The 13,056-nt window shown below is 42.9% G+C and overlaps 1 protein-coding gene across 2 annotated transcripts in view; it reads right to left on the reverse strand.

Moving 5' to 3' along the window:
* LOC146354962 (cullin-associated NEDD8-dissociated protein 1-like) overlaps nt 1–13,056 on the reverse strand; it is a 39,343-nt gene that overhangs the window by 19,073 nt on the left and 7,214 nt on the right. For both annotated transcript variants that reach the window (XM_084840247.1, XM_084840246.1), the window contains 4 exons: nt 9,653–9,796; nt 8,072–8,226; nt 5,220–5,343; nt 4,136–4,392 (listed from right to left, as the gene is read on the reverse strand). In XM_084840247.1, coding sequence (XP_084696373.1) covers nt 4,136–4,392; nt 5,220–5,343; nt 8,072–8,226; nt 9,653–9,796 — 680 coding nt within the window. The remainder of the gene's footprint in view (nt 1–4,135; nt 4,393–5,219; nt 5,344–8,071; nt 8,227–9,652; nt 9,797–13,056) is intronic.

The following is a 13,056-nucleotide window of genomic DNA, read 5'->3' on the forward strand; positions in this document are numbered from 1 at the left end:
CTGCTGACAGTGCAGCACCATTGTAGTGGGCAGGGACCAGATTAGTCCCTTGGAAAGGAGAACACTGGAAGCCCCACATAACAAGAAATAAGAGAGAGTGTGAGTGTGTGTACGTATGTATAGACAGACACACGCGCGCGCGCACACACACAGAGATTTAGAGAGACATCCTTCCCACTTAAGGATGCTTGATCGAGTCAAAGGCCAGCTACCATACCTTCAGTGCTTCAAGTGGAACATGGTTTTTGCAATATACGAAATGAACTACCATTTCCCCCCATTTCCTTACAATGCAGAGCTGGAAGGAACATCTGGAGTACCATCTGTTTCTTAGAAATATCATAATCTAGGACTTCATCTGACATAAAAGGAGCCCATACCCAGAGAGAGACGTGCGGTGAGCGCTTGCGTGATGGAGATTGCAAGCTCCAGGACCACATAGACCCAAGAGGATAGTGGCAGCAGCACAGAGAGCATCCCCTTCATTCCCACTTCAAAATCACTCATGGTGTTTTTAATTCCTACCATTATCCATAGGAAGACTTGCCCTATCACCTGTGGTTGGGCTCATTTGCTTGAGCCATCTGGATAAATCTATTCTGATGGCACCTTTGATAGGGAGCACTTTCTTCAATCCTGTTCTTTCCTTGCGGCCTATTAGAATAAGGATTACGTGGGTTATGTAGGAGTTTCCTGAGCTGACGATTTTCTCTTAGCCTGGAGACCTGGGCTCTCATATTTTTAGGCCTCTTCCAGCTTCTGCAAAAGGTTCTTAGCTTACCCAAGCAATAAAAACTGTCTTTGGCTGCTGCTTACACCATAATAAACTCAAAAGTTGCTATAGCAGCACAAGTAGAAAGTCAGAGATGCTGCCTCTCCAGTAAAACAGGAGTTAAAAGATACAGTAATGGCAACCCACTCCAGTATTCTTGCCAAGAAAACCCCATGGAACGTATCACAAGGCTAAAAGAGATGACGCCGGAAGATGAGCCCCTCAGGTCGGAAGGTGTCCAATATGCTACTGGGGAAGAGCAGAGGGTATTTCCAAGTAGCGCCAGAAAGAGTGAAGCGGCTGGGCCAAAGCCGAAAGGACACTCAGCTGTGGATGTGTCTGGTGGTGAAAAGAAAATCCGATGCTGTAAAGAACAATATTGTTTAGGAACCTGGAATGTCAGATCAATGAATCAAGGTAAGCTGGAGGTGGTCAAACATGAGATGGCAAGATTGAACATCGACATCTTGGGAATCAGCGAACTCAAATGGACAGGCATGGGCGAATTTAATTCAGGTGACCATCATATCTACTATTGTGGGCAAGAATCCCTTAGAAGAAATGGAGTAGCACTCATAGTCAACAAAAGGGTGGGAAAAGCAGTACTGGGGTACAATCTTAAAAACGATAGAATGATCTCAGTACGAATCCAAGGCAAACCATTCAACATCACAGTAATTCAAGTCTATGCCCCAACCACTGAGGCCGAAGAAGCTGAGGTTGATCGGTTCTATGAAGACCTACAACACCTTCTAGAACTAACACCAAAAAAAGATGTCCTCTTCATCATAGGGGATTGGAATGCTAAAGTAGGAAGTCAAGAAATCACCGGGATAACAGGCAGGCATGGCCTTGGTGTACAAAATGAAGCAGGACAAAAGCTAATAGAGTTTTGCCAAGAGAACACGCTGATCATAGCAAACACTCTTTTCCAACAGCACAAGAGGCGACTCTACACATGGACATCACCAGATGGTCAATATCGAAATCAGATTGATTATGTCCTTTGCAGCCAAAGATGGAGAAGCTCCATACAGTCAGTAAAAACAAGACCTGGAGCTGACTGTGGCTCAGATCATGAGCTGCTTCTTGCAAAATTTCGGCTTAAATTGAAGAACATAGGGAAAACCACTAAACTGTTCAGGTATGACCTAAATCATATCCCTGATGAATATACAGTGGAGGTGAGGAATAGATTTCAGGGATTAGACCTGATAGACAGAGTGCCTGAGGAACTATGGACGGAGGTCCGTAACATTGTTCAGGAGGCAGCAACGAAATCCATCCCAAAGAAAAAGAAATGCAAGAAAGCAAAGTGGCTGTCTGATGAGGCTTTACAAGTAGCTCACGAAAGAAGGGAAGCGAAAAGCAAGGGAGAAAGGGGAAGATATACCCAACTGAATGCAGAGTTCCAGAGAATAGCAAGGAGAGACAAGAAGGCCTTCTTAAATGAACAATGCAAAGAAATGGAGGAAAACAACAGAATGGGAAAGACTAGAGATCTCTTCAAGAAAATTGGAGATCTCAAGGGAACGTTTCGTGCAAAGACGGGCATGATAAAGGACAAAGAAGGCAGGGACCTAACAGAAGCAGATGAGATTAAGAAGAGGTGGAAAGAATACACAGAAGAACTATACAGGAAAGATCTGAATGTCCCTGATAGCCATGATAGTGCGGTCACTGAACTTGAGCCGGACATCCTCGAGAGTGAAGTCAAGTGGGCCTTAGGAAGCATTAGTAACAACAAAGCTAGCGGAGATGACAGTATTCCAGCCGAGCTATTTAAAATCCTAAAAGATGATGCTGTTAAAGTGCTGCATTCAATATGCCAACAAATCTGGAACACTCAACAGTGGCCACAAGACTGGAAAAGGTCAGTTTACATTCCAATTCCAAAGAAGGGCAACGCCAAAGAGTGTTCAAACTACCGCACAATTGCGCTCATTTCACATGCCAGCAAGGTGATGCTCAAAATCCTACAAGCTAGGCTTCAGCAGTATACGAACCAAGAACTACCGGAAGTACAAGCTGGGTTTCGAAGAGGCAGAGGAACTAGAGATCAAATCGCCAACATTCGCTGCATCATGGAGAAAGCAAGAGAATTCCAGAAAAACGTCTATTTCTGCTTCATTGACTACGCTAAAGCCTTTGATTGTGTGGATCACAACAAACTGTGGCAAATTCTTAAAGTGATGGGAGTACCAGACCACCTTACCTGTCTCCTGAGAAACCTGTACGAGGGTCAAGAAGCAACAGTAAGAACCAGAGATGGAACAACCGATTGGTTCAAAATTGGGAAAGGAGTACGACAAGGCTGCATATTGTCACCCTGCTTATTTAACTTATATGCAGAGTACATCATGAGAAATGCCGGGTTGGATGAATCAGAGGTCGGAATTAAGATTGCTGGGAGAATTATCAACAACCTCCGATATGCAGACGATACCACCCTAATGGCAGAAAGCGAAGAGGATCTCAAGAGCCTCTTGTTGAGGGTGAAAGAGGAGAGTGCAAAAGCTGGTTTGAAACTCAACATTAAAAAAACTAAGATCATGGCATCTGGCCCCATCACTTCCTGGCATATAGAAGGGGAAGAAATGGAAGCAGTGACAGATTTTACTTTCTTGGGCTCCAAGATCACCGCAGACGGTGACTGTAGCCCTGAAATTAAAAGACGCTTGCTCCTTGGGAGGAAAGCTATGGCCAACCTAGACAGCATAGTAAGAAGCAGAGACATCACCTTGCCGACAAAGGTCCGTCTAATCAAAGCTATGGTTTTCCCAGTAGTAATGTATGGCTGTGAGAGCTGGACTATAAGGAAGGCTGAGCGCCGAAGAATTGATGCTTTCGAACTGTGGTGCTGGAGAAGACTCTTACGAGTGCCCTGGACTGCAAGGAGTTCAAATCAGTCCATCCTAAAGGAAATCAACCCTGAGTGCTCATTGGAAGGACAGATACTGAAGCTGAAGCTCCAATATTTTGGCCACCTAATGCGACGAGAAAACTCTCTGGAAAAGACCCTGATGCTGGGAAAGACTGAAGGCAAAAGGAGAAGGGGACGGCAGAGGATGAGATGGCTAGATAGCATCACGGATGCAATGAATATGAACTTGAGCACGCTCCGGGAGAGAGCGCAGGACAGGAAGGCCTGGCGTGCTATGGTCCATGGGGTCACGAAGAGTCGGACACGACTGAACGACTGAACAACAACAACAAGATAAAAATTCCACTAAAAAAATATAACAGGTCTGGGGGGAGATCTTAAGGATGAGAGATCGGCACGGAGCACCAGCTTTGCCAACAGCCATCGCAAATTCAAGTAATCTTGTTTTGCCAAACAAGAATCCAGACAACAAGACTTACCTATGCGGTGTCCAGCTTGCCTGCTGATGCCAGCAATACACTGGATATATGTTCTCGTAGTGGAAGTGGAGTTGTTCCTCTTCAGCTCTGCTAACAGGTGCTCCATAAGGTCTGCAAAGATGTTTCCATTGCAAGTCAAGACCAGGTGACCCAGGGCAATGATGGCCCTTTTGCGCACAGCCAACCTGGGACTCGTGAGCTGAGGGAGGAGGCAGTTCAGGATGGAGGAATGGAAGGAGTACAGAGTCCCCCCTAACCTGCAGAGCCATGGGCAAGTGACACAAGAGACTGACGTCAACAGAAACGCTGTCCAAATGGAGATCATGCTTCGCTGCACTCTACTGTAATGTCACAAACAGGAGTAGTCACAGCAAAAACAACAGAGTGTTGTGGCACCCGAAAGACTACCACATTTATACTGGCATAAGCTTTTGTGGACAGTAGCCACTCCATCAGTGGGATGTGGTGTTCCCCTCAAGGCAGATATCAAGGTGAAATTGCAGAAGTACAATTCATCAAGAGATTCAACTCTATTTGAATAAGGACAAAGTTTTTTTTTTCTTCATTTATCACACTATGTATGTTAACTGGCTCACCGTTGCAATGATGTCTGTATTATCACCCAAGGTGATTTGTGAATGGCAACTGTTAAGGTAATTATCAGTGCCTGTACTTTCTGCATTTCAGTTCCCTCGGACAACACAGGTTGATATCTCCCACTAGCCTCCAGTACATGTATATAAATCTGCCAGCACTCCATGCATCTGATGAAGTGGACAGTGTCCATGAAAGCTTATGCCAAAATACACTGGTTAGTCTTTCAGGTGCCACAAGACTCTTTGTTGTATTTTCTCAGACATCTCCTCACCCTTTTACGATGGTACATATGTTCTACCGATGTAGTTTCTAAGGACAAGTTTATTAAAACCAAGTTATGAATATTTCCTGACCAGGTAAGTTTAAAAAAAAAAATGCCATTCATCTTTGGTGCCGCAGAAGAAATACAATTTATACTATGGGACACTCACCAAAATAAATGAAAGTTACAGTTGCTATTAATGCTTGAAAGGAGCTTTCTTCATACCTGCTCAGAATGTCTGACAAGATGTCAAGAGCCTCAAGCTGCACAGACACATCTTCTTGCTTCCCAATGGCTCCCGTCAGTTGGGCTGTGATTTTTTTGCATACATTGGCTGTCATGGTGGAACCTACAGATTGACATATTGAGATGTAGATTATTCACAGAAGGTGGCAACAGGACATACCAGGGTTGATCACATTATGTCCATCTTCAAGTATCACATGGTGGGCCTGGTTCACACACAATACTAACCCACTGTTTGGGTTTCTGAATTCTGGGTTGTCATGATGTGTGAATCCAGCCACACTAACAAAACATGGTTGTTAACCACGTATAACCCAGAAAGAGAGCCCATGATTTGTTGTTGGGTTGTGATCTCTGCGTTGTTTAAACCATGGGTTGTCATTGACCTGATTTGCATGCCACAACAACCCATGGTGGGTTGTCAGCCTTGTTCGTTTCAGAGTGGCTTGTTGTGACATCTGAACCCAGTGCAGTTTCTTCAGCATAGTTAGTTAACCATGCATAAGCCACCTTGAGAACCCATGCTGTGCTGTTGGGTTGTGCAGGGTGGCTTGTTTTCAGAGTGGCCTGTTGTGACATGTGAACCCAGCATGCTGGCTTGTTGGAAAGGGCTACAGTGCCGCCTGAAAAGAGTGCCGAAAAACTGAGACGCTTCTCATGATCTCAATAATGATATCCTCTCTCTAATATGTCTTGAAATTACACTAGTCAGTTTACTCCTCCACTTCTTCCCCTCCCTAGACAGCAAAACTGTTTTTTCCCCACTTTGGGGAGATTTCTGCAAATTTAACATTTTTTTTCACCTTCTTGCACAAATTTAACTTTAAAAAAAACTTTCAGGGAGATTTGCACAAATTTAGTAAGACACAGTAACTAAAGTGCAGCGTTACTATGCTATAGCAAATCTTCACAAATCTCCCCCCAAAGTTTTTTGAAGTTACATTTGCGCAAATATCCCCAAAGATGAAAAAAAATCTACAAAATAAACTCAACTCCACTAATGTGTACATTAGCGGAATAGAATGCTGAGGTTATGCCACAAAGGCTTATGTGATATGTGCCACAAGCTGGTGGGAGGACAAAGGGGGAAGCGAACCATGGCAAACCACAGAGAGTCTGATCGTCTGTCAGGAGTAACATGGGTTAGCGAGTGAACAACCAACTCACTGTAGCTTATTTTGTGATGTGAGTACCAGGCCATTATGTGTGAACCCAGAACTAAGGGTTGTTCCTAAGCTGTTTCACCAGGGTACAGAGGCAGTTGGCAAGAGTGGTCAAAATAACCAGATTTTCCACAAGGCAGTACTACAGCACTACAAAGGCATTTGGGATACAGGAAGGGAGCAGGTGAAGCAAGAGGGAAACAACCCAGGGATCAAGAAAACAAGCCACGGTTTGTTCTACTGTCTGCCCTGAGTAGGGCAACAAACCATGGGTCAAATAAACCATGAGTTAGTGTTATGTGCAAACCAGGTCAGCGTGGTGGAGTCTAACCGTTGCGGTTTTAGGGAAAAGTCTGAAAACACGTGGGCAACATCTCCTGGACAAACAAGTTATTGTGCAGGACCTCAAGGGAAGTATCCAACTGCATCATACCGCTAGAGTAAATGATGTTGCACTAGCAGAAACTAGATTCCGAATTATGCACAAGAGAATCCAACAAAAGTTACATGTGCACAGTTGTGTGAGCAGTTGCTCAATCACAGAAAGATGTGGCGGAGCTCTGCTCACACTACTTGAGTTTGGGGAATGGCGCTCCAAGTGGCCCAAAAGTGAGGTTAGTGTACTTTGAATAGCTTCTAATCCTTCCCACTCCCTGTAACTCTGACCCTATGTAGCCCCGTGGCCATCATTTCTTGTTCTACCTTTCTTACTGTGTCACTCTCCCTGAAGTAATTTGTTGAAGTGCCCTGAAGTTGTTGCAGAAGTTCAAACAAAAATGAGAGCAAATTCAGCAAAGCTTTTGCAGGCTGACCAGCTAGGTAGCACATCAGTTCCAAACCCCAGGAAGGTGCCCTCAGAGAATCAATTCTTGTCAACAGAAAGGCTATTTCAATGTGAAATGCATTTTATTATTTTATTTATTTATTTAATTAATTTCTATACCGCCCAATAGCCGAAGCTCTCTTGAAATGCATCAGTGAAAGAGCTGCATTAGAGTGACTATATAAAGCAGGAACTGAAACACAGGGCTTTGCTAAGTCTGTTTAGAAAAACAGATCTAGGTGGCACATTCACTAACTCAGATCAAGCCCAAGGGAGTCACAAGCAAAACCAGGTTTCTACTCACAGATCTGCTCCGATCACTAGTTCAAAACCCTCTGTCCATGTGAGGCATGAGCTTTCACAGGCAAGAGTGCACTTTGTCCAATATTGTGCTCAGCGGACATCCCACTGAATCAACATTCTACTTGCATGTCTGGACAAAACGAGGAAGTCTGGCAATGAGAACCACCCCTAAACCCATCAAGGTTCCACCTAAATGCCCCTTATGGAAACCACAGTTTCACTTCAGTTTATTCTTTAGACGAGCAAGGTCAGAATTTATTTGCAAAATTTGGATTTCGTTTAAACTGCTTCCATTTTTTCCCACCAGTGAGTGGTGAAATTTGCCTTAAGACCCATATGAATTTCAACCATTTCCTTTTGTGGCTTAAAGTAATAAAAAAAATCTTTACTCAGGACGTAAATCTTTTTTCTATTTAATAATTGACAGTATTTGGAAAGGAATTCCATAAAACCGCAAGCTTCCTGAGTTACACTTTCTTGAACAGGTTGGCAAAAGGAAAGAACCATCTTCATTCCATAAACAGGAAGGTGGGGGGCTTTACCTGTCGATGGAGGAGGCAATTCAGAAATGACCGTCTTCAGCCCAATACTAGAAATGTCCCGGAGCTGCTCCTTATCCGATAACATGTTCGTACAAAGCGTATCAACAATAGTTTCCACCTGATATTCTTTCACTTTGCTCACCAAAGGGCCCAAGCTGCAAATGGGAGGAGAAGGAGGATAAGAAGAAGATCTAGATGTTCCTCGCAGAAATCTTCCCAACCAGGCTTGGGAGACAGCACCTGTGAAGAAAATATACACAAACCCCTTCCAATGGCCTTTCCTCTCCCTGTATTGCAACAGGAACCCCTCAGCGGAGGGGCACCCTTCACAAGGCAACACTGGGAGATGGCAAATCAAGGGAAAGGAGCAGAGCCCCACGTCCTTTCTATTGCCTCACGCCCTGCTATGCAGCTGAGAAGCACATGCCAATGAGAAGGTTGGGAGGAGTGAGCCTCTAGTGCCAAAGCCTGCCTCCAGAGTTGAATACTCCTCTCCCTTGACACTCCAGAGGAACCCTCCTGCCTTTATCCACCAAACACAAAGACCCACCTGTGTATGCATGAACAGGCACCTAAGCGCACACACACACACAGCACCCATGACGTGTGATCATCTATGACCCCGCCACCCCCTCTCCCAGATTTCTGTCTGTTCACTGCTGGGCCAGGAGGCAAAGTCACAATCCAGAAATGAAAAAGCCAGAGACACAGCATTATGTGAAAGTTCTCAGAACTGATTTTAGGCACCTTAGCAGTTTTAGGTCAGATCCTAAGTGTTATTTTTAAATTTTTTATTATTAAAAAATGAAGAACAATATAATATATAAATATACAATCAGGGTCAAGTATTAAAAGCGGTAGAGGTAAGACAACCTAATAATAATAATAATAAAACTTATTGTCCATTTATATTCACTCTCATTACATAAGACTTTCAACAATAAAGAGCAGATCAAAAATAACAATATTTATTATCCTAACTTGAATGCTGTTTTTCAATAATTAAACTACTTCAGAAACTCCGGCAATTAAGCTATCATGTAGATCTCCTTTCCAATAAACAAATTTACTCCACTGTCTCATTGAGTCTTCCTTTGCTCCTCTACCTTCCCAAATTTTTTATAGAGAGTTATTTTGTACATTAATATTCTTTGCCATATGCTGTTTTTCCATAACTTAAGTGATGGTGTTTCTTTCTTTTTCCAAATTTTTGCAACAGGAATCCAGGCTGCAGCTAACATATTAGCAATTGGTCAACCCTCCTCTTTCTTTACAAACCCTTTCATATTGCCTGCTAATAGAACCAAACAGTTCATAGGCAGACTACAAACTATTACCTTTCTTATAAAATCCACCACTTGTATCCAGAATCTATTACTTTCCCTACAATTCCACCAAAAGTGGACAAAATCAGCACCATCAAATCCACATCTCCAACACTTTGCCAACATTACATTTTATGTCTTTTTCAGTCTCTTGGGAGTCAGGTACCAAAAATAGATAATTTTATAAAAAATTCTCTTTTGCAGCTACGTGAATTAGATCCTAAGTGGTATTAACATTGATGCAGAGGGGCCTTACCATTTGACAGCCAGGTTTTGCACCTCCCCGTTTTTGTCCTCAAGCAATTTTAGAAGCATTTTCACAACTTTTTTCTCACTGTCTTCATCTAGCTTTATGGAATCTTTCTGCAGCTCCATCATCAGGTCATTGGTAGCCATAAACCTGGAAGAACAAACATCAGCAATAGGTTGGCGAACCAGAAGACACAGATCCAGTGGATGCGGAGGCATTGTTCCCCTCTCTCAAAATACTAGAACCCTATGAAGCTGCTTGGTGGGAGATTCAGGACAGATAAAAGGAAGTATTCCTTCATGCAGTGCATAGTTAAACTATGGAATTCACTACCAAACGATGCAGTGATGGCCACCAATTTGGATGGTTTTAAAAGGGAATTGGACAAATTCACAGAGGATAAGGCTCCACTATCCTTATCTATCAATGGCCACTAGTCCTGACAGTTATATACATCCTCCAGCGTTAGAGGCAGTATGCTTATGTACACCAGTTGCTGCAGGACACAAACCAGATGGCACTTGTGTCCTATCTGGGGCTTTTCACAGGCAGCTAGTTTGCTATTGTGTGTGTGGAGACAGAAAGCTGGACTAGATGGAGCCTTGGTCTGATCCAGCAGGCTCTTCGTATGTTCCTATCCAATTTACAATAACCAGCAGCAGTAAGGAAGATGAAAATTAACGGACCCAAAGTGCAAATAAGAATAACAGGTTACTCACAGTAACCGATTAACTTGCCTTTCAATTTAAATAAGGAAACAGAACCTACTTAACTTATTTGGAAGATTTCCTTAGTTTAAAGCATTTTTTTTAATCACTTAATCTTCCCTACAAAAAACACACTGAATTCTGCATGCACTGCACATGCCTGCCTTTATTGGTTACAGCTTAACTGTACTTGCAGCTCTGTCCTTTTGATGGAAAAGCTCCCAGTGATTCACCTACAGCTCAATGTGCTGCAGAAACTCCTTGCTTCTCCTTTTTCTAGTCCCTAGTGCCACTAAGTCGTCTGACTGGATGACACAGAATAGTACCTCTCTTCCCTCTCCCAGCAAAACAGAGGAGGAAGGCCAGGAAGTTAGTTTGCTATTATTCAGATAGCTCTTCACACTTCATACAGCAGCCTGAGACAAACATCCATGGTGAACACATAGACACATGTCCCCCAAAACATAGGAACATGTATGACAGAAATGCATGAGGGATATGTGATTGGCAAGGGTTTCCCACCAAGTGTATTCTCTGTGTTTGCAGAGATGTAGGCCCCCTTCACCATTTAAGCATTTACAGCAAGAAACACCTAAAAGTGTGAAGCGGCTCAGACAGCCTTCACTACCTTGAAGAGTTATATTTACCCTCCCATCTATTCTCAAGCTTACAATAAAAGAACATCAAACATGTTTAGATTGACCAAAGTCCTACAACTCCCAGCAAGCCCCAGCTAGCATAGTTGGCTGGGGCATGCTGGGAGTTGTAGGACTGTGTTGTGTCTAAACATGCATAGGATTGCAGCCTAAATATTTATTTTCTTCATTATCAGAAGCCTAATGGTGCTAGAGTATGCAAAAACTTTATGCCAGGCATAGAATCAGCATTTTTACCAACCAGTGTTAGAGGAACTAGCACAAAGCAGAAACAAAAGTTCTACACACCTCAGTGTTCAATATTGGCATCCTGCTAGACATACTGCCACCAACCCTGAAAGGTGATTTCCTCAGGAACATGTTCTTCAGTTCACCAATACACAGACATTGTAGCTCCTAATATTTTATAATCTCTAGCCATTCTAGGAATAGTATACACCCAAACAGCACTTGTTAATACACAGTTTTATCTCTGCTTGTGTGTCATTAGTGTATGATTTGAACAGGGCAGGGGAAGCTGATAATACTTGGCAAACACAAATTCTAAGGACTTCAAAGCTTTCAGTCCAGGATTAGCTTTGACAGCTGAGATGGGATGCGGCTGGGGGAGAGGCAGGAATGTTTACAGGAAGCCTTATTTGTGAATGTACCATATACACTGCAAAAAACAATTGTGCACAGGGAGTAGGGCCAGCCAAACCAAACTTAAAGAGATGCAGACTTTCAGCTGCACACATTAGGTATTTACCAAGTATGTGTGGCACCCCATGTAAGGCAGGTGAAGCAGATTCCTACCACGCTGGCAACCATGGGCCAAATCTGGCTGCGAAATTCCAAACACCAGGTCTGTGCCACCCTGATCCACATACTCTTTTCAGCTTCTCTCTCAATCTCTCTCTGCAGCCCTCTTCCACTTTCTTCCTCCTTTTGTCCCATACCAATATTCCCTTTTGGGCCAAGAGGTGAGATAAATGGAAATAAATGCTTCCTTATTGGTTCTGAGTTATTTGAAAGCTATATGGTGGATACTAAGCATCCAGTCAATGTCTCCGATAATCTAGTTCTCTCCTCCCTGGTTGCAGATGTTGTGACAATACAAAAAGGGGAAGCAGGGCGGGAAGGAAAAAAAGTTCTTCCCATATGTACTCCATGGGAAGAACAGGTAGAAGGGCAGAGTGTACACGCGACACAGCATTAGCTGCAAGCCTCCTGAATAGGGTACTTCAAATCATAGGTAGATAAGCCTGCAATCCTATACACTTATTTGGGAGCTAATTTCATTGAACAACGGTACTTACTTCTGAGTACACATGCATAGGATTGGGCTGTGAGTTAACATTAATATGCCTGGTTTTGTGTTTGCTGAAAACCTTATAGGAAGGTACATAGGGACATCATATCTAGATCCCGCCCCTCATTTCTGCCTACTTCTGCAGGACCTCCGTGTCTGGCAATGATGGGGGATCCTAACATAATGCTACCAGTTCCCACTGCCATACCAATGTGATGCCATAGGGCCACAGAGAGATGGCCTGGCGCAAAACATAGTCTTGGGGTCTCCTCCTGCACATACCCACCCAAATGCTATCAGTAGATAACAGCATATTAAAGTACACGGAATATCCACATAAATATATTATGCACTTTCGTATGCAGTATTTAACTATGCTAAATCCATTAATAACCATGAATGCTGATTCACTAGATAGATAGATAGATAGATAGATGGTTTGCCTATCTATCTATCTATCTATCTATCTATCTATCTATCTATCACATTTCTATAACGTCCAATAGCTGAAGCTCTCTGGGCAGTTCACAACAACAATCTAGTAAATCAGCTTCATAGTTATTAATGAATCTATCTACTTTATTTAACCTATTCTGAAGGAAGGCAAAAGGAATCTCTTAAAATCTCAGGAAATAAGGAATCATCATAGTATCGATAAACATTTACAGTTACTAAAATGAATACCAGAACTTATGAAACATTTGTATAATTCAAGCAAAAAGTCATTTTCTACAATAATGATTTAGGGAGCAATCC

The sequence above is a fragment of the Heloderma suspectum genome, chromosome 2 (assembly GCF_057233095.1).
Source record: "Heloderma suspectum isolate Gila_16-S chromosome 2, 16-S_ref, whole genome shotgun sequence".
In the NCBI taxonomy this organism is placed as follows: Eukaryota; Metazoa; Chordata; class Lepidosauria; order Squamata; family Helodermatidae; genus Heloderma; species Heloderma suspectum.